This window comes from Aethalodelphis obliquidens, unplaced genomic scaffold, assembly GCF_003676395.1.
Source record: "Aethalodelphis obliquidens isolate GAN/ISIS:26980383/991018 unplaced genomic scaffold, ASM367639v1 scaffold3, whole genome shotgun sequence".
Lineage (NCBI taxonomy): Eukaryota > Metazoa > Chordata > Mammalia > Artiodactyla > Delphinidae > Aethalodelphis > Aethalodelphis obliquidens.
The window spans coordinates 11,665,148-11,692,605 of NW_020837947.1; the positions used below are offsets into that span (position 1 = coordinate 11,665,148).

Consider the following 27,458-nt stretch of genomic DNA (forward strand, 5'->3'; position numbering starts at 1 on the left):
TTGGAGCCCTCATCATACACTTGGCAGTGAAGCCACAGGGATGGATGGTGCCTCCAGGGAGCATGTGCAGAATGGGACAACAAGAGGCCCAGGGAGAGAGCCCTGGAGCTGCTAAGGCACAGTGTGCAGGACAGGAGGTAGCTGTCTCTTTAGAGAGAAGCAACAGCCAGAGAAGCACAAAGAAATCAAGAAAGAGCGATGCCACCGACGCCACGCAATGTAAAAATACATTACCTAGGCAACAGAGTCAGATCTGCATTACTGCTGCCTTTACCTTATAAATAAAAAGCTCCAATATTTCCAAAGAGCTGTATTAAGTACAGGAAAATACAACACACAGTCCATGCATTTAGTCGTGATGATGATTTCTACAGCGCCTGCTCTGTGTCAGGTATGTACTACGTTCTGGGGATACAAAGATGAAAGCGACCTCAAGTCCCCTGAAGATCTCAGAGCCGGCACGACCACAAGGAGCCTTGGAGCCCGGAGGCGCCAGATGGATATGCTGGAGAAAATAACATGGCTGATGTCAAAAGCGGAAGCGAATTCTGAGTCATCACTTCAATATATTCACACAACTTTGGAACTTCCTTAAACGCTGGAAATTCCCAGAACCACCTTTCACCTCTTACAAAGGCAAAGTGTTTTCCTGCTAGCAGAACATGCCATGCCCTTCCTCTCAAAATCCTGCTCACCCCAGGACCAAAGGCTTTACTATGAATCGGTGAGGCTCTGCAGCCCCTTAACTTCAGGGAGGCCCTTGGTGTGGCGTGGGTCCTCTCTGAGGCAGGGCTTGGACAGGAAGGATCACAGGACCCAGCTCCCACCGAGGCTGGCCCCGGGGACCCCTGAGAAGGCAGGTCTGCAGATAGGACGTCTCGAGCTGTTCCGCCACCCAAATTTCAAGAGGTTGACAGGCAGCTGGGCATCGACAGAGCCTCGGGGGTGACTGATTCCCCTTCCAACCCCACCAGCAGGGCGCCCGCACTGTCCTGGAGACGGCAAAGCACGAGGAAGCCTAGCTTGACAGCATCCACAGCTGCGGACCTGGGTCCAGGAGCCTCACGTTTCAACTGGACCTGCATCCCTGTCTGTAAAAAGCAGTGTGCCCTTCACGTTCTTTCTAGAGGAGAAATGAGAACAAAGTAGGTTCTGGAAGAACAGAAGAAAAGTGGAGGCCGGTAAAATTCGAATCCTTATTTACAAAGCTCTTTTAAACAGGCACCGCGCTGACATCCTGTCCTGGGCGCCAAATGCCTAGGCATAGCCCCTCTTACACTCTGCCCACATCCTGAGCGCCAGCTGCTAGAGTGAGTAAATACATCCTTCCCCTCCCGGCCCAAAACTGCCTTCCCACTTTGGGAGAGCCTCCGTGTGGCCCTGTTCACTGGACACATGTTGGGGCACTGGATCCCTACTGGGGAACACGGGGCATGTGTTACCAGGGCCGTAACACCGCCCACCCTGGGCTCAGCTGCTGCAGGACAGATGGTCAGACGCACTCCGGAAGAGTCTTTAGCCAATGTGATTGTAAATAATGAAAAATGACAAAATTACAAAGCCAAGTCATCTATTTATAACTGGTAAATACACTCTTTTGTCTTTCTCCTCTCATTCCCCGTGGAAATTAACAATTTGGGGGGAGGACTAGCAATCTGAAACACGTAGCATCTAACTCTGCTGACATGAGCTGTTACTCAGCCGTGAGTGAGCAGAGCCGCGACTTTCCACGTCACAGGCTCTGTTCCTCCATGGGGACCACTCGGTCCATTTATTTATCCCCTGGTCGGATGGGGGCTGAGCACTGCACACCCACAGGGTACCAGGTCCTGTGTCAGATGCCGTACATGAGACCAGCCTCAGACATCTTTCTCCTTTAAAACACTTTTGGAGAGTGACGACACACTGGGCAGGCTATCCCAGAAGGTGACTGCCCCCCACTCTCCTGCACACCCTATAGTTCCCCACAGACAACAAGGGAAACACGGGGCTTCAGGTGAGACACGCCCTAGTCACTCAGTGTCTTCCTGTTCTGGGCATCAGTACAGACCCCACAGGTATCACAGTCGGCCAAGTAACTGGCAACCCCAAACCCTTCATAATTAAAGGTCAAAACATGTGTTCAAGTAACATCCTGGGTATCAACTTAAAAATGGCAACGTTAGGATAAATGCTAAAGTTAAGGTTGCTTCGCCCATACAGCTCACAACGTGAATTCAAAGTCTGCATTTACATCACTTCCAGATCCAGTTTAGCACAGTTAATATGCAGGAGTGTGGGCTTTGCCATTTATCTCCCCCAGGCCTGTAAGCAGCAGCAGGCTATCTGGGTGCTGAGTCTGATGTGTGCAAAGGGGACTTTCAGGAAACAGGTGTCACTGGGGGTCGGGAAGAGGGTTTGGTGGCGTCCCTGCCAATCTCCCACCTGCTGCTTACTCTTCAGGAACCTCTCTGCTCAGCAGGCAGCTAGGATGTTGGGCTCATCTGGCTGAGGCCATCCCATCACCCCGTCTTGCTGGCTGCTTCCTCCTTACTCAACCAGGCAGCAAGGGCAGAAGCAACAAGTCCTTCCCAGGCCCCGACACCCACCCAGGTGGCTGCCAGCAGCGCCCAGAGACACCAGGCAGCCTCTAGCTGCAGGAGGGCGGGCAACGTGCTCTTCCCCGGGCGGCAGCCAGACAGCTGGTTCCCAGAAAGGCGAGAAGTCTGAGCATGCCACTGTGTTCTCAGGAACAGCAACTGTAAGAGGAACTGAGTTAAAATCTCGAGAAGATATCAATCCCGAGGCCAAAAACAAGAAACTAACATGAGAGGAGAGCATTTGTTTCCCCCTATTTAACACAGTAAGACTTTTTTGAGAAATAAATGATGGTAGTCACAGCGTCAGGAAAAGCTCTGCTTCAGTTTGTGGGCTGAGGACTCATTTGAAGGAGACTGAAAGGACAGGCAATGAGAACAGGAATTATTTTGAAACTACACTTTTTGTGCTTCAAAGCATATTGTACACTGATTCTCAATACTATAAGCTCCAAAGCCCCCCTTTTGATAATATATACTTTTACTATCCTGAAATAAAATTCCTTCTTAACGTAATCTATCTCCACACATAATTTCACAAAAAAATAATATATGCCTTAATAGTAACACAAGGCGAAAAATAAATGGAAAGTAACAATTTTTTAAAAAATATGTATTTCAGTATGTAAATGCTAGGGTACAAACACTCTAGAAACCGTGACTGTAAGGAACGGCACCCAGGAACGGAGGAGAGCTTAAACAAGCTTTATTTGGGGACGCTCCCGGGCGAGGTTCACTGGTCCGAGAGAAAGGGGCCAGAGAAGTTGCGCCCGGGCGAGGGTTTGGGCAGAATTTATAGGGGAAGAAGGGAAAGGGGTGTGGTGAATCCAGGAGGGCGCAGGGTATTCCTTATTTGGCGGTCTTTTCGGGTATCGTGGCAATATCTGGTGCCAGTTGCATCAGTCTTGGGACTGTTAGTCCCGCCCCTCGAAAGGCGGGAAGGCTGGGCTGGGTGGAAAGTCCCCAGGTCAGTTCCTGGAACTGGGTGGTCCAGAAAGTTTCGGTCTGATGCAACGTGTGAGTCTGACTGCGTTCCCCTATCTCGGGCCAGTTGGCCTTAAAGAGATGAATCTGTGCAAAGCCTGTCCCACAGAGAATCACAGGGAATATCTCAGCTTCATCACAGACCCAGGCCGGGGTGTCTTGGTGGAGATTTAAATGCCTACTGGGTGCTGCCATCACACCTACGGGGCGACATGATTTTCCAAACAGGCAAAGACATTTGACAAAGTTCTGAACAAAACAAAGGTCAAACTGCCATTGATTTATTGGGTTGATGCAGTCCTATAAAATTCAAAGTACCCTACAGCTGAGGGGAAAAAATAATTTGTGTTCACTTGTAAAATGGAGCTGGTTCATGGCTCGAGTAATTACACCACGGTTTTCACTTACATGAATGTCCAGGAGAACAGGTCTGCAGTGTGAGGGACTGACTTAAACACGCAGGACAGCCAGCACCACGGCCCCAAACACTAAGTGCCGCCTTCCCCCAATTCGTTATGAAAACCAAAATCCAGACCCATAAACCTCCAAAACGTCACTGGTGGGCAGTGCCTCGGCCGCTGAGAACTGTCTCTGCCCCTCTCCACGACGAGGACTTCAACTTCGCCTCTGGGAGGGTCAGTGACATCAGAGGACACCGAATGCACCAAAAAGCACACAGCCCAGAGCAGGGGCAAAGGGAATATTAGCGCCCTCGCTTCCTGAGAAAAGGAAATACACTCACCAGAGCAATTTAAAAGACAGCATTTCAATAAATAATGTAGCATATTTAACTGGGACTCTCATCTTGGGATCAAAAATGTTTTATCTGATGACTCATCAGCCCTCAGACCCCCTCTGAGGTGACAACTACAGAACGATAATCTTCTATGAAGACGACTGAAAAAAAAATGTAAAAAATAATATCAAAGAAGTTACAAGTAAATAATAAATGATTTAAGTTTTCAACCACATAACGACCTGTGGCATCAAAGGTGTACATCCTTGACACTTTTTTTTACATCTGCAGTCAGTTTTACATCTGCAGTCATCCCTCAGTATCCGAGGAGGGCTGGTTCTAGGACCCGCAGGGAAACCACATCTGAGGATGCTCAAGTCCTTTACAGCACAGAATAGTATTTTCCATCCACTGTTGATTAACTCCGAGGATGCAGAACCTGCACATACAGAGCGCCAGCTGTACTTATATTCACGGTTTGATCTACAGCCGTACCACCGAGAATGGGCCCAATCTCATCACATACACAGTGTGTGTGAATTATGTTCTTAATCTACTTGATTTGTTCAATTTCTCTATTCAATTTCTCAGAATCTCTACTATGTAATTCCGTAAATGAGCAGCTTGTAAAGAATCAATGAATTTTACATCTGAAAAGAATCTTAGAAAGTATCCAATTCAATTCCTTCATCTGATGTATCTGTGTTACTTAAAAAAGTGTGAGTGTAATTTTAAGAAAAGGTAAAGATTTTGGTAAATCAGGGCTGCCAGTAGAAGGATATAGCATTTTGTAAATACAAAATTACAATTGTTTTTCAGCTCTCCAAGCTTCACACACTATATAAGTTCTGTATTAATGCTTTTGACATAGTTTATCTTGGTGTCAAGAGCACATTGAGCATTGAGTTCATTTGCACAGAAAAGCTCAAAAATCTCTCAACTTTTAAATATCAATTTGCAAACTTTGTATAGCATTGGTTATTCTTAATTAACTCAGATGTCCCTAAATTTTACTCATGCTTTTACTTAAAGATGCAATGGTGTGTGACGTCTTTCATTAGTGACATTTGCTGTGCTCTGTCATCCAGGCAAATATCAATCATCATCGGTCAGGGAAAGAGAATGAAAATCAAACCATTGAAACGAAATAACAGAAGGACTACTCAACGAGAGAAAAAGATAACCGTATTTGTTGACCACACTCAAAGGCTAGTCAAGTCTAACCTGTACCATTAACGAACAGATCACCATTACTTTATGTTCTTCTGATGTAGATAGAAATTGATCTACTTTTCAGAAGGTATCTGGGACTCTACAATTCTTTATTGTTATTATTCTTTTGTCAAGGAAATTCAAGGCAGCAGTATGCTTGCAAAGAAATAAATTCTATCATAACATAAAGGTCATGCCAGAAAAAAATGTAATTTCATAAATCTTCCAAGTGCACTTGACCGGAGGTCACATTCCAATTGGTACTGTTCTTGACAATGCAAGGTCTCTGGCGATAAAAGAGAGAAGTAAATACTGGTGGTAAATGTTTCTTAATAGCAGGCTGCCATGATTTGATTCAATTATCTTGCAGTAAATATCCTCGGCATCTGAAAGAACACTTAGAGGAACAGGAACATGGCGGGTGTTTCCACGGTGGGAACGTGCTGCAGGCCACCTCCACGCTCATTGTAACATGGGGGAGGGAAAGGCCTTCCTCTTCCTGGAAGAGGAAGGGGGAATGTAGGTGCACCCATGCTCATGGGCTCCAGGAGGCTATGGCTGTGCAGGGGTCCTCCCGTGGTAACTTATCCGGGTCCCTGATGGAAAGTACAAAGTCAAAGGCAACAGGATCTTCAGCCAGAGTTTCGTTTCCACCAGAAACTGGTCCCTGCAGAGCTGGGAGGACCACGCAGCTGTCACAGTTATACTCAGGGGCATGTAACAGACACCACTGTAGTTCTGACACTTAAAGAACTTTGATAAAGAAGAATTTAAGTTCAAAACCCTTACAAACTACCTAGTTGGAATTCTATTTAAAGACCCTGAAGGACTTCCCTGGTGGTCGAGCGGTTAAGACTCCGCGCTTCCATTGCAGGGGGCACGGCTGGCTTCGATCCCTGGTTGGGGAACTAAGATCCCACATGCTGCGCGGTGTGGCAAAAAAGGAAAAAAAAAAATAATAATAAAATTAAAACATTAAAATCAAAATAGAGACCCTGAGAAGAACCTTAAAAACTCATTACTCGCAAGTTTCTATTGGGGGATGTGCTGTAAGAAAAAAGGAAACCTGAGGACCACCTCCTTTCAGGAAGTGCTACTGTTCTGTGGGATTAAAGTAAAAAAAGAACAGTATTCAGCCATAAAAAGGATGAATGAATGAAGTACTGAGTCACGCAGCAACATGGATAAAGGTAGAAAACACGCTAAACAAAAGAAGGCAGACACACAGGCTACATATTGTACGATTCCACTTCTATGAAAGAGCAGAAAAGGCAAATCCACAGAAACCGAAAGCAGAGGCATGGCTGTCGGGGGCTGAGGCAGGGAGTGGAGAAGGAGTGACGGACGGCTGAGGGCACCAGGGCTTCTTTTCTTCTCTTTTTTTTGCAGTGATGAAAATGTTCTGGAATTAGTGGTCATGGTTGTACAACTTTGTGAATATACTAAACACCACTGATGTGTACAGCCTTAGAGGTGACTCTTATGGTGTGTGAATTAAACTTAACTTTTTAAAAAGAAGGTCAAGATATCAGTGCAGATTTTACAGGAGAGAAATTAGAGTTACAACAGAACTCCATCGTAAGTGGGCTCCAAAGAACCAAATCACACGAAATATACAGCTGCGTTACTACAGGGTTAATGAAAATCAGTGTGAATTATCTAAATAAATAAAGGTGCAGGAATAAAGACAGCAAAACTATCACTAAACAATCGACCTCTCCCTGCACTTAGCAAGCCCCAAATGACCACAAGGCAGTTAGCTCCTAATCGCCACCCCCAGTCCCCAGGTAAGGACCCAGATAAGAAGACAAGGGCCCTTATCAATGCAGTTACATCTAAATTTGCTGTACTGCAGGACACATTATTATTGGGTTTTACTCTATGTATGTTAATAGAGGAATATTTAAAAGGAAAAAAAAAGTGGTTAAAATCCAGTTCCCCTACATGGAGGGAAAAACAAGAAAATGCAGTTCTCTCCCTATCTACGATTGACCGTGACCTTGTCCAAGTTACTAGCAACTTAATGTGTCTCTGTGCCTTGATTTACCCAGCGGTGAAAGTAAAATGATAATAACACGTCTCTGCTCCATAGGGTGATGTAACAGACGATTAATGCTTTTAAAGGTTCCTGGTGATCTTTATATTTGAGACAGCCTGTTATTATGACGAAGCCTTAACAAACACCTTCTCTCCAGCAGTCAAGACCTGATTCTATTTAAAGAGGTAATGAGATATGTTGCAAAACCAAATGGAATGCTTGATCCATTACTTTGCTTTTTTCACTTCATAAACTTGTGTAAAATAAATGCACATTCCTATAGTTGTTTAATTGGTGCTTTAATCATATTGAATAACTGAATTTTCGAAAAAGAAAAAATGTTAAACTCTTTTATCCGATCCTTCATTTTAAGAGGATTTAGAAAAGGAGGAGTTAGAATAACCTGCCCAAGGTCAAGCATGAGGCCTGGAGCTAGAAGCCAGGTCCCAGACCCACTGTCTTCTATAAACATTAGTACCCCCAAATTAAACTTAAAACACATCTATCAGCATTGACTTTTACCGGGGATACAGATGTTACTATTCTTTTTTAGCCGCGGTTTTGGTTTATCTGTCAAAACAAACCCACGGGCACCAAGCAACGCATTAAAGGCGCAGAGCAGTCAGGCTCTTTGGAGCGGGGTGTATGTCACGGGCCATCCCAGAGCCCCTCAGGCACGTGGGCAAGTGAGCAGAGCCTTCAGCTCTGAGGAAGTCTCAGCACAATTCCCTTGCGACCAGATTTATAAAAAGAAATCTGGGAAGCTTCAAGGCACACTCCAAGGTTGCTTTTTATCCCCCAGGTCCCACACTTGGGACGCCGTCTTTCCCTGCTAGACACGCCTATCACCTGCCTTTCACTTAACAGACAGCTGAGTGAAACACCTGCTATTCACCAAGAAGTGTGCTCGCTGCTGCGTCCAAAACACCTTTGTGTTCCTCAAAGGCCCTGTTTTTCAAGGGATTTTCAGTCTCTTGAAAACAGTACGTAAATTACGACAAGCACACAGAGTGACACTGCAAGGCGATAAATCTTAACTTCCACATCAGGTATACAGACAAAAGGCTTTCAGAGCGCAGAAGAGGAAGGGCCCATGATCCCTCCAAGGTGACATGCAGGCAGCCCCCCTACTGCTTACAGAATACAATCCTAAAAGTAGGAAAATGGAGTTTATACGTTCTGTGAAGACTTCTATTCCCAGGGATCTAAACAAATTATAATATTCCTATTTATACCTCGGCTTTTAAACACACCTGACACATATCTTAATCTCCTCCTTCCCCAGGGAAAGCACATGACCTGCTGAAGATCAAAGAACATCCCCAAGAGGGCTACAGGCTCACCAGCCCAAACACACCTGACGACTGGCATTTTGGGGTCATAGGTATTAAGCTATGAAACCAAGGCTTCTTATCAACATTTTTCAGGTCCCTTTTCCCCTCATTTTTATAAAATAATAATGACAAAATTCAGTAAACATTCAAATAATTTTGCGGATACTACTAAACAAAGATGCCTAAACCTCGCAGAAAGGTGAGGTGGTCCTTCATCAACTGAAACATGAAAGTCAGAATTAGAGTCACAAATAGCAATTTAGGAGTAAATCATTAGTGTTGGAAGAGGTAAAGGCAGAAAAGTTGACAATAGCATGTTCTGTTTAGAAGCTTCAAAGTGCTTCACTGGAAATTCCGGATTCCCTCAGAAGCCCGTTGGGAAACTCTGGGGAGGAAGGGACATTCTAGAAACTGTTCCACGTGGTACAGCATCTGCCCCCGTCCTGGGGCAGCTGGTCAGGGCTCCTCACAGAAGACAAAATAATTTTGCCGACAACTGCATATGTCTCTTAAGCAAATAAATTTTCCCAGAGCTACTAACAAGTAACAAACTTGGATAATTTGAACTTTGTCACATTGTCCCGTAACATGTTAAGGTGGTTAAGGTGGCCAAAAAGCAAAAAAAAAAAAAGGATAAAAGATAAAGGGATTTGCATGGGATTGGACAATTAATAAAAAGAGAATCAGACCTGAGTCCTGTAGGATCAGAAATAAATTTATAAGCTGCAAAAATCATAACTGAATTGTTTGAAATGAAGGGAATTAATTTGCAGCTCTTGAATTTCAAACTTGATTGTTTTCTCCTATAAACAAACATGTGTTTGCCTTACGCTATGAGTGGAAATCTTTAAGGTCGGCAAGCTGTCATTCAAATCTCCTCCTTTTCCCTTTATGTGGTTACCTTTGATGAGTTGTGGGATTTTATGGATGGATTTCAGTATAGGCCATTAAAACCATTTGGAAACAGGTGGGATATTCACTATCGATATAGAGGCTTAACACAAGGTGTTCCAAAATGAACTCCTGGTCACCTGCCAAAACCGCTCCACAGACAGCTTCCCCATCTTCACTGCTGACAACTTCATCCTTTCCACTGCTCAGGCAAAACCCGGGAGGTCCCCCTTGGCCTCCATTCCTTCCCTCACACCACACAGCCATCTCTGAGCAAGTTCTGCTGGCTCCCCCTCCCCCGTGACCACTGAGAACAAAGCCACCATCACCTCTCGCCTGGTCACTGCAAAAGCCTCCGTCCCACCCTGGCCTCCTACAGTCCATTCATTCTCAACAGTCACTGATTCTTTTGAAACACTAGTCAGATCATGTCACTTCTCTGCTCAGATACATGGGATGATCCCGCGTGTTCCCCAGAGTCAACGTCAGACCTTGGGAACACATCTAGGAAGTAGCCAAACAGCTCTTCTGCAATGGTTATTTCAAGAAAAAGCACTTATATGGTGGTGCAAGCTGAACCAGCTGCTTTTTTTCACAAAACACAATTTTTACTCAAGAAAACAATGACAGAAAATATATTTTTTTTAATGAGCAAAACGAACCTGTCATTTCCAAGGGGAAAAAAATGACAATATCTGTAGATATAATTCAAACTTTCCAGCAAAAATTGGAATTTTGGAAAACTTGTGTTCACCACCATGAGTCTGACAGCTTCCCAATACTTGGAGACTTTTCCAGTGAGATTGGAGGTGATATTAATGAATGTGATTTTTAAATGCTATATAATAAAATGTCCATATTTGAAAGGTCTGCATAACCAAGTGATCTAGTATTTTGGAAATAACCATTGCATGTTATAAAATAATACATGAGCAAAAGATCCATTGGAAGTGCAAGATAGGCCAATGGACTTTAATGTGACAAAGTAAGGAAAGTCCACCAAGAAGGTTTCAGATTCCACATTGCAACTAACACTGAAGGAACTACCTCTTGTTGAGTTTTGGTGTAATACTAAATGAGAATATCCGCAACTATCTGAAAGGATCATTAAAATACTCCTCCCTTTTCCGACTACAAATCTATGCGAGGTTGAGTTTTCTTCAAATCACTTCCACCAAAACAACACAGTGCAACAGACTGAACGCAGAAGCTGACGTAAAAATCCAGCTGTCTTCTATTAAGACACACGTTAAAGAAATGTGCACAGAAGTAAAACAATACCACTCTTCTCACTGATATATACATGATTTGAGTTTGGAGAACTAGTTCATTTTTAGAAATATGCTTATTGTGTGAACATGAAGTGTATTCATTGTCGTTACGTTAAAATAAACTTTAATAGATTTTTTAAAATTTCTCAGTTTACATTTCTAATATACTAAATACGGACAGACAGTAATACAACTAAGCTCTTTACAGTCCCACACAGCTAAGCTCTTTGGGGTCCCTGATAACTTTTTACAGTAAAGGATCTGGAGACCAGCAAGTTTAGCAACTGCAGAATCAGAGCCATTATCATGGTGGACTGATTACTGTCTATTCACACGTCTACCCCTCAAAGTCTGCCCACCCTGAAAGTGGGGACTGCGGTTCTTTATTTTTGTATCTTTGCCATCAAACACAGCGCTTGACGCATAAACACAAATTTATTATCTTACTGGTTCTGGAAGTCAGAAGACTAAACTCGGTCAGCAGGGCTGCATTTCATGTGGAGGCTCCAGGAGATAATGTTTCCAGGCCTTTTCCAGCTTCCAGAAGCTGCCTGCATTCCTTGGCTCACAGGCCTGCATCAATCTCTGCTTATGTCATCACATCTTCTCTGATTCTGACTCTCCAGCCTCTCTCTTATAAAGACCCTGTGATTAGGCCCATCCAGGTAATCCAAGATAATCTCCCCATCTCAAGGTTCTTAATTTAATCACATCTTTGAAGTCCCTTTTGCCATGTAAGTTCCTTCTGCCATATTCACAGGCTCCAGGGATTAGGATGTAGACATTCCTGGGGAAGCCATTATTCTGCCTACCACAAGCCATGGATGAAGGTAATGCAGTTAAAGCCAAGAAGAAAATCACCCCACCATTTCCCCCAACATTTAAGAGTCTCCAGGCCAGGATGAGAAAGAAACTAAGCACAGAGATTCCCTCTGGGAGAGAAACTGGGTGGCCAAGGACAGGATGGGAGAAATTTATCTCTTTTATTTGTTTAACTAGCACTTACACGGCCTTTACTATGTGCCAGGCACAGTCTCGTTCTTTCCAGGTATTAGTTCATTGATCCCATGATCCAAAATCCTAAACTACTTTACAGTTGCAAAAACTCAGCACAGAGAGTGTACATGACTTGCCCAACCAAGGCCGCCCAGCTAGTAAGTGGGCGAGCCTGAAGCCAAGACTCACACCCAGGGTGTCTGGCTGGTGTCCGTGCTCTTAACCACTTGAGTACATAGCTTAGGGGGGCTCATCTATCACAGTTTAACCTTTTATACTGCTGGAATTTCATATCATGCACACGTATTACCAATCCAAAAAAATTAAAGATACAGCCACATATAGCTGTCTCTAGAAGGGAGAGCTAAAAGGGAGATGTCTATACTTGGTCCTTCCTGAGTCTCAATTCCTTCATAGGAAGGAATGAAGTCAGGAACATAATTCATTTACAAAAGAAGGGGAACGAAAAATGGAAATGCAGACAAGCATCGTTTGGCAATCAGTACTTGTAACATCCACAGGAAGAGTCAGACCTTTTTTTTTTCCTTCTATGTAACAGGCTATGTAACATTTCCTCTTTCCAACAAACAAGCATCATTTGTCAATCAGTACTTGTAACATCCACAGGAAGAGTCAGACCTTCTTTTTCCTTTTATGTAACAGGCTTCGTAACATTTCCTCTTTCCAACAATAGGTAACAGTTTTACAGAGCTACTACCTCATAGAGCTCTGGCTCACTTTGCATGAACAGGAGACTATACTTGATCCAAGCATCCCAACTTTCAAATGGCTATTAAAAGTGATATATCCAACAGAAATTGCACATTCTGTTCTTCAGAGAATTCTGTAGATTTTAACCTGAAAGATGAATTTGCATGTTACGTTAGGACAGAGAATACAGGACTGGTTTTACTCAAAATGCCAGCAAATTTTATTCACCAGCTTCTCCCTCAGTTGCAACACTGCCTCATCCTCAGTGCTACGGGCATCGCCTGGCCTGAGGCCAGCCACGTCCCTAAAGGGGACCTGCAAGGACCATGCCGCTAGTGGACACAGCACCACAATGCTGAGGAGCACGTTGTTTTCATAGGGCACGGACAGTAATTCATATATTCATTCTTTCCCCAAAAAACAGTTATTTGAGTCTTTATTTTACAAGGGACTTTTGATCATTAAAAATAACAATACTGTAAGAGCCAAAGGAATGAAGCTCTAACAGTGGAATAATAAAGCCAATATGCGGAAGGTGGAGTATCTACCCTGCAAGGATTTCGAGCCATACTTTACTGCTCCTTAAATGACCAGACAAATTCTCTGTTGTTGTTTTTTTTTTAAGGCAGGGGAAAGTAAGGCAATACTCGCTAGTTTCTTCAGCTACCTGCCATGATATATTTGTTAAAAACACCAGGAATTCAGGGTTTTAATACAATCTGGCCCCAACAGACTTTCCAATGTTATTTCCCACGCACACAGAGCCAGGTGACCTCTGCTTTGGGCCTGTGTCACAGGTTACATGCTCTCTCGCTTCCACCACACACCTTCCAAGCTACAACCTGCCCATCTAACACGCTCAGATCAAATGCTAACCTTTCTCCAATTCTCACACCTCTCTTTGGGGACCCCTCTGCTCCCAGCGGAAACAAACAGAAAAATCAGCGGGAATTCTACCTCTGAGGTGGACCTCTAATTCTCTTCATTGAAAAGCTTTTTTTTCAAACGTGAATTATTATTTACAAGTGTTTTTCACTTTTCCTACTCAACTAGAAGCTCCTTGAAGGCAAAAAACAACATCTAGCTCATTTTATACACCTGCRACATCTAGCTCATTTTATACACCTGCAACGTCTAGCTCATTTTATACACCTGCGACGTCTAGCTCATTTTATACACCTGCGACGTCTAGCTCATTTTATACACCTGCGACGTCTAGCTCATTTTATACACCTGCGACATTTAGCAAAAGGTTGTGTATTTGTTAAATAAACGAGTGAATAAATGAATGAATGTGGGAAAGAGGAGAACAAACGCCCCAAGAGCAACACTGAGCTTTATCAGGGAATCAGCACCCAAGGAGCACAGTTCCTGCTAACAGAAAACCACCTTGCTCACTTCTGCTGATGAAATTCAAAACTACCTTAGGAACCATCGTAAGAAACTACGAACTCTGAGACCAAAGCTCTCTGTGTCCTGGTAAAATCAGTATTTCCCGCCCAGATTTTTAAAACAATTTTTACATGCGCCAACCATCTTTAAGAACTTGAATATGTTTTGGCATCTGGGGATCCGGGGTGTCAGCCAGGGACACTCAGTAACAGCAGTTTCACATACAAACAGGGCATTTTCTGAGCTCATTGCACTTAGCTATCCTAACCCAGGCTGTGGAAGCCGAAATGCCCTCACGCTCATGAACAGGAGATGAGTGGGTTCGCCACATCAGAGCTGGCTCTGTAACTCTTCCCCTGGTGAAAGCTGTATAGCGGACACATACATTCCCAGGAGCAATTCGTTCCAAAGAGCAAATCTGCATCTAAGTGGCTTCTGGGAGACTAAGACTCTACACTACTCACACAGCAATTTAAGAAGAGTGATTCAAAGCCGGGTGGGGAATTAAAAAAAGAACCTCAGGCTGCAATTACCTTCATCATCCAGTAAGAAGCATTTGCTGCGCTGACATTATCTAAATGGAAGCAGGAACATAGGTCTTTTCTATTTTTGTCTCCTGTTAAGTATACCCCAATCCTAACAAGGCCATATGAACAGCTGTTTATAGATGGAGGATACATTAATGCCACATCAAGTTCAATGTTTACATAAAGGCTTTGTTCGGGAAGTCTATGCCCGGTGAGACTCTCTTAACAGCTATTGGAATTTTTCAAAAGATGGTATACACTGGAAAAGGGATTTTCCATGTAAATCAAAAACAGCATTAACAGGAACCCAATATCAACAGGGCTGGCGCGTCTGATGCCTTCAATAGTGGCCTTGTTGGCTCAAAAATAACATTGGCTTCTCTGGAGAATTCCAGCGGTAAAACTAATTCTCTGTATAAAAAGTCTTCACAGACGATATTTCTGCTCAAGTCAAATACAGCCTCTAGACATTTCTTCTCTCTCTCTCCTATAGAGAACTGGAACAGAAATTCAAACCCTTACAGGCTGGAATCAAATGGTCATTCATTTCTAAGGATACAAAGGAACTTGGTACTGAACACCCATCACTTCTCGGGGCACCCCTGCCCGTTCCACTCCTCACAGCGTCAGGGGAATATCACAGCAAAGCCGCTGACTGGTGCAAGTTCTTTGCTTCTCAGTGTATCAATCCGCTGAACGGGACTGTCTCCTGAGGGTGGGCTGAGAACCAATGAGGGGAACTGCTCATTTGAGAATACTGCGTGCTGCCTCCTGATTGCACTGAGGACGGTAGTGGGGCTGGGGCCATGGGATCCCTGACTGAGAGATTAACAACACACAGGCATAATCGCTGTCACTTGCTGAGAACTTTACACACATTATCTTGTTTAATTCTCAAGAGCTGGGCACAGAAGCGTTCAGGGAAGGGTAGGTCCTACTGCTGAGGATCAGGCCACCTCCTTCAGACTGCTGGCCTTGACAGTGTGAGGGAGCCCTGGTCCATGACAGAGCTGGCACTACCCCAGACCACCTGAAGGGGGCTTTCTGATTGCAGGACCCAGGAATTTGCATTTTCACAAGCTCATCGGGTGAGTCTTAGGCACTATGAAGTCTGACAACCTTTCCTTAAACACTATACACATCCATGAGTCTCAAACACCACTAGGATGCTTCTTTTCTAGAAAAACATGGAACCTGAACAGCAACTCAATCCCTGCCGGAGTTCCATGGGACTTGTCACCATTCCCACCGTTTCTTTCACTCACTTATATATAATAAGAGGGGTTTTGGTTTTGTTTTCCCCAGCTCAAACCTGATCAAGACACTAAGGCTAACAAACATGAATTTCTGGATACCTGACTAAAACCAAAAGTAGACCAAACGTCCTAAACTCACGTCGCTTACCCTCCGGTCTTGCATATTTTAAACACCCAATAGGGCTCAGGGAATATTCAGCCCAGACAGTTAAGATATACCCAAAACAGCTGCTGAGGGCTTCTTCTTCCTCCACCTTCTGATGTTCTTACAGTTTCTATTCAAAACAAACAAACAAACAAAAATACCAGGTCTTCCCTTCCAGAGAGCCAGCTGTGTGGTTTTTATTAACAGGCAAAGGATTAGCTTCTCGGGAAAATAAAACAGGGAAAGCTTCCTTCTTTTCAAGTACCAGGCTGCCTTTGGTAACGCTGAGAGCACATGAAATTTAGGGAAAGGCAGACTCTGAAAGGACCACTCCTAAGGATCATTCAAAGTTGTATGAAAAATTGTCTTCCAAAAATCACTTAAATTCTTTTATCTGTGTAATTTTAAAACCTTTTTTTAGCATGAAAGTGGGACTACTGTTTCCTAATTCATCACCAAAGCAAGTCAAGGTAAACTTTAATGAGACAGTGAGCTCACAGGACGGGGGGGAGGGGAGAGGAGACTCCCGTGTTCAGGTTTCCTGCCCCACAGGAGCCGGGCTGGCACCGACTAGCTCAAGCTCACGGCGGCCCGTGGGGCAGGGACGGAAGCCTCATCTTCCAGGTGAGGAATCAAGCCTCTGTGTCCTCATTCGGGCTCCCCCAGATGCAGAGTCTGAGCCAAGGTCGTGGGTACAGAAGTTTCTAGAAGGTGATCCCAAGAAGCCCAAGCGAGGGAGTGAGGCCAGTGAGACCAGAGGGCAGAAAGCCCATAAAAGGTGTGAAATGAGGTTGCACGTGCAAGAGGAATCAACTCCACAGGGGCCTCTGAAGAACTGTGGGGTGCACCCCAGAACTGCCTTGGCAGGGGACAGCGCAGCTGGGGTGTCATCCAGCGATGCCCACTCCTCCCTGGCTGAGCGCTGCCCCCAGGGTCACACAAACTGTGAAGGGCAGGCCCGGACTCGAGCCCAGGTGGGACTCAAAGCCTGCCTGCCTGTCACCAAACCATCCACCTTCCCCACTTCCACGAACATGGGCTTCTCGTGCCATCCTGATGTTAGGCTCAGCTGAGAGCTTCCCTCTTTGCTCTCTCCTCTCCCTTGTCTTCTTCCCTCCATCCCCCCAACACGCCCCCGACCTTAAAAACAGACAGGCTTCCTTCTGAGATGTTCACTCACAGGCGTTTAACTTCCTTCACAAGCTACACAACTACTTCAAAAAAGAAAATAAACAAAGGGGGCAGGGGGGGGGGGGGGGGGGGACGGACTGGGAGTTTGGGGTTAGCAGAGGCAAACTATTCTATATAGAACGGATAAGCAACAAGGTCTTGCTGTAGAGCACAGGGAACTGAATTCAATACCCTGTAATAAACCATAATGGAAAAGAACATGAAAAAGAATGTATATATATGTATAACTGAATCATTTCGTTGTACGGCAGAACTTAACACGACATCATAAATAAACTATACTTCAGGGTTGTTTTTGTTTGTTTGTTTTTGGTTTGTTTGCGGTACGCGGGCCTCTCACTGCTGTGGCCTCTCCCGTTGCAGAGCACAGGCTCTGGACGCGCAGGCTCAGCGGCCATGGCTCACGGGCCCAGCCGCTCCGCGGCATGTGGGATCTTCCCGGACCGGGGCACGAACCCGCGTCCCCTGCATCGGCAGGCAGATTCTTAACCACTGCGCCACCAGGGAAGCCCCTATACTTCAGTTTTTTTAAAAAAAACAACAAATTGATAGAGAAAAAAAGAAAGAAAAGAAATCAATTCCATATTTGCCAAGCATTTGGGAAAGCAGTCCATCGTGGCTGTTTTGTTTCCAACACAAGCACATTACTCTGGAGCAGTGGAGGGCATAGACAGTAAATCCCTGGGGAGAAGATGCTTCATGCCCACAGAGCACGGTCTCACCAGGAAGACAGGGTGGTGATAAACCATCCAGGGGAGGATGGGCAGAGGTATGCACTGCATCCGTGCGGGCACCTGTTGGCATACACAGTTCAGACCAGGGCGGAAAAGCCCTGCCACAGGCTAAGCTAAGCCACCTGTACACACTGACATGGGTATTCCTAGGTAAGTTACAAAACTGTAACCCACAAGAATGGGTCCCTAGGACAAGAACTCTAGCAGTCATCTAACATATCCAGGCCCTCCTCTTATGCTGTTTCCCTGACAAAAATAAAAGTGAAAAACAAGATTAACTGACCTGCTTGATCCTTAACTGTTTAGGAAAAAGAAAAAAAAAAAAGGTAAATTTGCCTCTTCTGCTACTTTCTATAGAAATTCATTCCTGCAAGCACCAAAAGTGTTATTGATTCTGCAGTGATTGCTTATTATGATAGAATACATGGAGGTATAACAGGCAGTGAATGTATCCCTCAAGAATAATGAATCCAGCAAATGGTCACACGATGTCTTACGTAGAATACTCAGACCTGTAAGAGCAGCCCAGGTGGCTGAATGATGACCCTAATATAACCAAGTAATTAATTAGTTCCATCATAATTTTGGTTTTATGACACTCGCTTTTATATGTCAGTAGTCAATGTAATGGCATTTTAAATTAGAGGGAAACCTCAAGACAGGAGGAAAAGGCAGTATATACCTTATTGAATCACAAATCTGACTATCTGATTTTTTTATTTTTATTTATTTATTTTTTTTTTGCGGTACGCGGGCCTCTCACTGTTGTGGCCTCTCCCGCTGCGGCGCACAGGCTCCGGACGCGCAGGCTCAGTGGCCATGGCTCACGGGCCCAGCCGCTCCGCGGCATGTGGGATCTTCCTGGACCGGGGCACGAACCCGTGTCCCCTGCATCGGCAGGCGGACTCTCTACCACTGCGCCACCAGGGAAGCCAACAATCTGATTTTTTAATTCCAAAAATGACCTAATAAACTTATTTTATAATTAAATTGATCCTAACTGCTTCTCTTTTTGTTTTCCATCCATTTTTGGTAATCATGCAGAGATGTCTGTTGGACATCTATTATCATTATAATTAAGTATAAAAATTACTTTGTGTGCTTGTAACATAAGACCTCACGCTTGGTCTACTACGGGGGCTTGGCCAGCTCCCTCCAGGGATATAGAAGGAAACCACAGGTTTTCAGTGTGAGCTGGAGCCCCTAATTCACCTGACTACAAAATATGGAATATGCACGAATAATTAGCTCAGCAGTTCAAACCTTCAAATGACTGCCTTCCATGGAAATCTCACCTTCAGAAACATAAGCTGGCATACAATTTTTAGGCCTTTACAAAATTTTAGAATTCATGACCTACGTGAAAAGTTCGTAGTTTACTGAGGAAGCAGTACTCAACAAAAGAGTTGAAGAACTGAACTGCATCAACCCTTCTTCGAACCCAGTAAATGACTGCACGATGCCTTTGCCTTACACTCAACTGAACAGAAAAATCAACTTTGGCATTTATGCTGGCTTTCATCTCCTTCAGTAACAAAGTAATTACAATACTAAGTATCATGGGTGATTTCTTTTTTAAGACTGCAATTTTCAAGAAAGTTATTTTGTGCAAAAAACATTATTTTCTATTTTCACTAAAAGAGATAATTACTAAAATGCATAGAATTTTATATCAAATATACTTGCTTGGCATCTGTGTTCTTCTAAGAAAGGAGAAAACATTCTTTGAATAGCTTGAATAATCTCAGTTTGCAAGCAAAATCACAGCCTACAAATATTAGCTGTGATACCAGCAGTGAAGAAGGAAGAAAAAACAAAACCTTACCATTTGCCGTATCCTTTTTAAAGTTATCCAGGAATTCCTCCAGGAGTTGGGACTGGTTAGGAGGGGGCAGCAGACCCTTCTGGTCCCTTGAGAACAGGTCACTGTCTGACCAGGAAGAACACAGAGTTGCTTTTGTGTCCGGCAGCCTGGCGATCAGAGTGAGCTCGACACTCTTCTCAGAAAACAGGGCCTCCATCTGCTTGAGGTCAAGATCAGACACAGCTTCCCCGTTTAAGGTCATGATTTCATTGCCCTTTCTCAGCCCTGAGGAGAAAGGGGACACAGAGGAAGAAGAAAGAGAGCTATTACTGAGAGAAATAGTTTAAGATGAAACCGTCTAGCGTTCTCAGGGACTGCTCTGTCGCCACTTTAAAAGAAAGCGCCAAAATGTGTCGTATTCGGATTCCACTGGTAACAAATTTCAGCTCTCTCAGACTAGTGTTAGAAGAAATAGTTTGAGAGTCACTCAAATTGATTATTCCTCTATGCGATATTCAGTGCCCTGGGAAATAACATTAGCCTGTGTCTGTCTGCCTGCCTGGCTCCATCTGTCTGTACGTATGCATGTGTACCGTGTGTGTGTATACTCTCTCTCTCTCTTTCAAAACCACACACACAAATGCTCTCTCTAGATATACATATAGGTGTGTATGGAGATGGAGATGGAGATGCGTTTTCAATTCAACTATTAAGTTTACTTTCTTTAAAATTCTAGGAGAAACTGTTTTCTGACAAAATCATAAGAAAAATTTCACTAGTCAGACTGCACTGCACCGCACAGAATTAAGAGAGAACAGAGACACCGTGAGCCTCACGGACCTTCCCCATATGCCGGGCCACCCGGGAGAACATCGCTTATAAAAATGCGGCTGAGGTGCTGATGCCCGTCCACCTGCGCAGTCACTGCGAAGCCTAGGAATGAAAATAAAAGGAGAAAACGAGTCTAAATTCATCACACTAAATCAATGGGCAGTACTTCCTTGACCATCTATTCTCATAAGTATGGTATGTTTAGAAAGTCTAAATTACAACTATTTTGATATCTAGCAGGGGCAGAAAAAGGGGAATGTGTCAGATCTAAAGGTATAAGAAAAATGAGTGCACAGCCTCGTTCAAAAGTCGAGACAATCTATCCATGTTCAGAGCAGCATTATTCGCAACAGCCAGAAGGTAGAAGCAACCCAACTGTCCACGGACAGAGGAATGGAAAAACAGAACGTGGTAGAGACATACAAGGGAATATCTTCACTCAGAAAAAGGAAGAAAATTCTGACACATGCTACAACACAAACCTTGAGGACATTATGCTACATGAAATAAGCCAGCCACAAAAGAACAAATACTGTATGATTCCACTTATATGAGGGACTAGAGCAGTCAAATTTATAGAGACAAAAAACAGAAGGTTGGTTGCCAGGTGCTGAGGGAAGAAGGAACGGGAAGTTATTGTTTAACAGAGTCCCGGTTTTGCAAGACAAAAACAGTTCTGCAAATATGTGCTGTTAATGGTGACACAACAATATGAATGTATTTAATGTCGCTGAATTGTCATTTTAACCATTCTTAACAATCGTTATGAAGGTAAACTTTATGTTATGGGTAGTTTACCACAATTTAAATGTTTTTTAATTTTTTTAAAAAGTTGAGACAAAATATAGTCTTATTAAAATAAATTAAGTTTGCTTCAATACAAAATATTTGTTCAGAAACAACTCTATATGGGGTTAGGCAACCAGGAGAGACGGCCCTTCTCTGAATGCATCGCCCTCTGTACTCCATGCCCTTGACTGTGATTCCATGGTGGGAACACACATTTCCATGTCTTGGTCCCATACACTGTGAGTTCCTTGACAATAGGAAGAAAGGCATGTTCCCTGTTTCTTCTGTGCTCCGGCAGAGCCCAGAAGATTGTGGTCACCAAAAAGTATCTTTTCAAGTATCTTCCTTCAGTCATTCAAATGCAAAGAAGATTCACCAATGGGGACTGTGTAGAGTAGAGTAAAGGCCAATAGAAACAGAGTCAACATGCTCAGTGGGCTTCAGAGAAAAAACCAACGTAACACTTGGGGCCAAACAGATGACGTAAAATTAAGAAACAAAGAACATGTCAATTTTATCAAGTACAAAAAGAACAAATCATAAAACGGAAGTCTTAACATATTACAATGACTAGGATTTAATCAGCTTGAGTCATTTTAAGCAAAATAATTATGTCAATATATCTAACACGAAATAATCTTTCTACGGAGATATTTACTGACCATTATATAATTATCAAGTTCCTATGGTAAAAGGCAAAAGATAGGAAGGAACTTTAAGACAGGAACACAGTCTATAAAGAGCTCAAAGCCAAGTTTAAACACAGACAGACAGAAATGCAAGAATTAAATGCTACCAAGTGAATGGCTGCTTCCTTGAAGGCGCTGTCACGTGGAACCTCTTAGCCTCAGCATCCTGAACTGATAGAGTTAAACAAATAGCACTTTCTTTGAAACTTTCAGCCTTCAAGAACCAGTCACCTCAAGATCTCAACATCATGATCTCTGCCTGTTGCAGCACCAAAAGTAGAAGCCCGAGATGCAATCGCTCTCTTGTTAGGTGTGGTTCTCAGCATTACAGGCATTTGTGCTTGTTCGGGGACGTATGCACGAAAGAGAAATGGACAGATGTGACTCTGAAGGGCCTCCTGAATCAAACCTTGCCCTGAAAATGTCTGTGCTATTGAGGTTCAGAACTGAGCTTTGGTGTCTGAAAGTTCCCAAGAAACAGTAAATAGGGTAGTTTCATGGTCTTGGTTATTTCCCTGTAAATAGGAACAAATTGATATACTATGTTAAATGGAAAACAAAACGTTTTCTTCACAACAATAATGCACTGAAAAATGCCGTCTGTAATTTGCATTTGCTAGTTAGAAAGAAGGTCAAAGAAGTGAGATGGCTGAACTTTGCATAAGTAATATTTCATAGTTTCAGAATTCTCAATAGGAAGAAGAAAACTTGCCCAGAATCCTAGGAAACTGCCACTGTTCAGTTATAATCACAGCCTCCTGCATCACTGAGGAGTCTTTTCTCTATATTTTTAATGGATTTTTGTTTTGTTATCTCCCAAGTTAATACTGCACCTAGATATTAAATACAGTTGGTCAAAAAATAAAACTTATCTCTTTGTGGGGGAAAATGTTTAGAAAAACGTATTCGATGTATCTAACATTGAAATAGAGAAAAGGTTTAATGTAAAAAAAATACTTTATATTGACAATGAAATGGAGAAGAGGGGCTTCCCTGGTGGCGCAGTGGTTAAGAATCCACCTGCCAATGCAGGGGACACGGGTTCGAGCCCTGGTCCGGGAAGATCCCACATGCCACGGAACAACTAAGCCCGCGCACCACAACTACTGAGCCTGCGCTCTACAGCCTGCGAGCCACAACTACTGAGCCCACGTGCCACAACTACTGAAGCCTGTGTGCCACAACTACTGAGCTTGCGCTCTGGAGCCCACGAGCCAGAACTACTGAAGCCCGTACACCTAGAGCCCATGCTCCACAACAAGAGAAGCCACTGCGATGAGAAGCCCCCGCACACCACAATGCAGAGCAGCCCCCGTTCACGGCAACTAGAGAAAGCCCGGGTGCAGCAACAAAGACCTAACGCAGCCAAAAATAAATAAATAAATAAAGTTATTTTAAAAAAAAATTGAAATGGAGAAGAGATTTAATGTTTAACAAAAACAATCTTTATATTAACTGAGTAACATCTCCATGGTGAGAAGTACTATATTAAATATAAACCCATTGTGTAAGTTAAATAAATAAACGCTATGAAGTGATCTGGGTAACACTGACCCTTAATTGTTAAACTGAAGGCAAAGCAATCAGATAAGGCTTCTTCAAGAAAGTCAGACTTTCAGTTAGTTCTTGAAGGACAGGTCAGATTTACATACTCAGACAGGAGGGACTGGGGGAGGGAGAAATGAGGGGAGCCGTCCAGGTGAGTGAAAAGCTAAGAGCAAAGACACTGAGACAAAAAGAACTGTTACATGAATCAGGAGTTAATCAGCTTAGAACCGCCCCCAGCACACTACAAATCCATTGTCTTATTATCACCATCATTTCAAATTTCTCTTCAATTTTTACATTCATCCCTTTTAATTACTTTGGCATTTTTAACTAATAGTAATACATACCTTTTAGCCTACTAATATAAACAAATAGAAATGAAGAAAGAGAAAGGAAGCTCAGAAACTATTGTCAAAGTTTCTGAAAATGTAAAGAAAAAATATTAGGGGCAAAGATACTGGGGCAAGCTAGGCAAGGATGGACCAGACAGTTCTCTGATGAGGGTGTTCCTTAACCTTACCGAAGTCAGACACACCCCCGGTCTTTGTGAGCTGCACGTCATAAACATTTAGTGGAAAGACTTCTATTTCATCATAAACCTACAAAAGGTAAAAACCAAAATCAGAGGATTTGATGTCATAATATCTGGAAATTTATTTTGATTGTTTCCAAACCAGATGCCAATTTAAACAGAACTTTCCCCCCAGATTACGTATTTTTAAAATTAAGGGGCCACAGGTGGGGTTCAGATGTCCCTTTCTGAAGCCAAAGCCCACTCACCTGCTCTTGCATGTATTCATACGGTGCAGGAATACTGTACTCAACGTTCTCATCCACTAATTTTCGAAGTTGTAGGCCATAGTGGCTAGGTTCCAACTGCCTCATCTACAAAGAAAAAGACAATTATTCAGATGTTGAATGTTCTTTCTAAATGCATCACTGTTCATTAAAAATCAAAGTGGAAATTTCTAAAAGAAATATATAATTTGCTGAGTTTAAATCTACATAAGAGCTCAAATTTAAGTAAGCAAAAAAGAAAAAAAGGGACAAATAATTATTTTTAAGGTTTTCTCTAAATGATACTGCTTATCACTAAAAGCAAGAGAGGTAATTTGAAGAAGTATGGTCATAGATATCTGATAGTGGAATATATCTCAACATCAGCAAGTGCTCTCTTTTTATAGACTGACTGTACTTAACTTTAAGTTGTTTCCTGTTACTGAAGTAGGGAAATTTGTGAAATGTCAACCATCGCATCTTCTACAGACTTCAGAATTAGGAATTTCCTATTCCAACCACTTTTCACAAGAAAAGGTGTATACACACACACATTCTCTCTCAGACACATTTTCAACAATGACAAATTATCTCAGGCCTCTGTTCTAATTGGGTCTAATTCACCCACTACTTCTGACCTCCTCTATCAGAATGCTTACCAACTTAATATCATTGCTATCGAACAATACTGTTTGCTGTCTGAATAGACACCTGACATAACGGAGTGAAAGGAAATTAAATTCATGATTATAACCTGTGTGTATAAATGTCTGGAATCCTAAGGCGTAAGTCAGTGACAAAGGAGGACTGAAATGAACGATGATCTAGTAAGTCAGTGTTCGTGGTAAAGAGTTACCAAACTCTACATGACTTTTTTACCATTTCACGTCTTTGCATTTTCTCTGCAAAGTTAAAAATATTTCAGCTCTACTGCGCCATCTGGTGGTCTGAAAGCATCTGATCTGATGCTGCTGAGTCGGCTTCATGGATCTCAGAGGGCTCTCTTGAAAATGTATCATAAACTTCCTTTTCAAAATAAAACCCAGTTTGAATAATGAATAAAACACCATCTCATAAAAATCTCCATGAAGCAACTGTGGATGGTACCAAGTAACTCATTTAATTTGGAGAAACTTGATAAAACTATTTAGGATCAAATCAAAATAATTCAAAGTTTACACCACTTTCTCATAGAGCACCATCTCTAAGTACCCTAAATAACAACAGCCTTCATAATTATCCCAGATATAGAGGTATATATAGAATTCCAGTAAGATAGTTCAGGTTCTTCATGAAGGCAAGGGGTCATGACTTATCCTTCTAAGACATGAAGGAAGAGAATGCTAATAATTAATGTGTTAATTAACAAATACGTTCATTGGTTCCTTTGTGTAGAAAGTGAGGTCTTAAACACCGCTCAAACTTAGAAGGCACGGGAGGGCGATGTGAACGATTATTCCCATTCAGAAGTACATTTCTACCGCAAAATCCACTACCTTGCACGCCAAGGTCAGAATATCTTCTACTCTGTGTTCCGGCTTGATCATCACGGTCACGGCTTGATGGTCCTGAAACTGAACGTCAGTCTGGCTCTCCCATGAGCCGTCTCGGGGAACACGGTCTACTGCTGACCCGTATATGTGCAGCAGGTCATCCACCTGTTTTCAGATCCCAAAGGAAAAGGTGGACAGACTTGATAAGCAAATGATGGAAACTATTGGGAAAATGCCCCCTTAATTTACAGTTAGCCATTTCACACTCCTCGCATCCTGGCTTCTCATGACCCTCCGGGGCAGACAAGCCTGGGATTTCCTCATTTGTTTAACCCACGTGCAACTGAAGCCCTGGGAGGCTGAGCAAAGTCAATCAACTCCTCCTCCCGAGTTCTAGCCACTATGCCTTAGCCCCAGTTAGAACCCTGCAGTCACTGACGGGCCGCTTAGTATCTCCTCTTACTGCTCTAGAAATTGCCGGCTGACTGGGGCACAGTGAAATCTGCATCTAAGCCATGATCCCAGTGAATTTCAGACACACTCTCATCCACGGCCTCTGACACCCGCCTGCATTCTAACCATGAGCTGTGTTTAACTTAACCCAAGCACGTTTCTCTTCTCTCTTATTTCTACTTGTTTTTTAAAATTAACCCCTCATCCTGGGCTAAATGGTTTTCCATCCTTCAGCTATTTCACATCTAGACACACTTTTAGAAATCATCCCCAAACATACCACCTCTCACAAACTTTTCCCAGGGAAGTTCTGTTTCCTAAACGTCACCATCACAGTAACTCCATGACCTCATGCTAATATGTACTTCCATAATTTATAAACAAAAATAAATAACATTCATTAAGCAACTCAGAAATGTTTCCCTCTGCTTAGGTTCTCACATTAGTCTGATGGTAAAGACAAGACTTGGGGATTTAAATCAAAAGACTGATGTTCAAGTCACAAACTCTACCACTTCTCCAGCAGCAACAGGACATTTCCCTTGCTGAGCCTTGACTTCTATTTTGTAAGAGGGGATACTGTTGATATAATACAATTGCTTAAGTTGATAATTAATAATACAAATTTTGTGAGCAAAGGAGATCACAGAAGCCAAAACACCTTACACACCAGAAAACGTTACATTCAGATCCAACACTATCACATTATTATATCCCACGTATCATACACTAAAGTTGTCATTGATGCCTGACTTTACTTTGAATTCTATGCATTTTTAAAAAACCACAAAGCAAAAGACCTCCTGTATAGGATCAAAATACTAGAATACATACAGTAAAGAAATTTAAAAAAGGAAAAAAAAAAACAAGTTTAGGCAAAGAAAGGGAAGAATCAATCTTCCTGTGTTGTCTTTTTAAATGTGGTGCTCGCTCATCTTTAAAGTGGCATTTCTGGATCTGTCACTTTCTGTACATTTTCCTGGAAAGATGATCACAGCCTAGAATGAAAATGAACCTCATGTGCCAAAGCAAAAGAGAGAGAGAGAGAGAGAGAGAGAGAGAGAGAGAGAGAGAGAGAGA

At 43.0% G+C, this 27,458-nt stretch overlaps 1 protein-coding gene across 13 annotated transcripts in view; it reads right to left on the bottom strand.

Annotated features, from left to right (window-relative positions):
• The window catches only part of TIAM2 (TIAM Rac1 associated GEF 2), a 240,784-nt gene that overhangs the window by 50,581 nt on the left and 162,745 nt on the right, over positions 1-27,458 (bottom strand). For 8 of the 13 annotated variants that reach the window (XM_027082692.1, XM_027082682.1, XM_027082702.1 and 5 more), the window contains 5 exons: positions 25,929-26,090; positions 24,436-24,540; positions 24,176-24,254; positions 20,639-20,731; positions 19,820-20,083 (listed from right to left, as the gene is read on the bottom strand). In XM_027082692.1, coding sequence (XP_026938493.1) covers positions 19,820-20,083; positions 20,639-20,731; positions 24,176-24,254; positions 24,436-24,540; positions 25,929-26,090 — 703 coding nt within the window. Of the gene's footprint in view, positions 1-19,819; positions 20,084-20,638; positions 20,732-22,214; positions 22,321-24,175; positions 24,255-24,435; positions 24,541-25,928; positions 26,091-27,458 lie in introns of those variants that run through there. The other 5 variants (XM_027082737.1, XM_027082747.1, XM_027082764.1 and 2 more) reach the window with 5 other exon arrangements.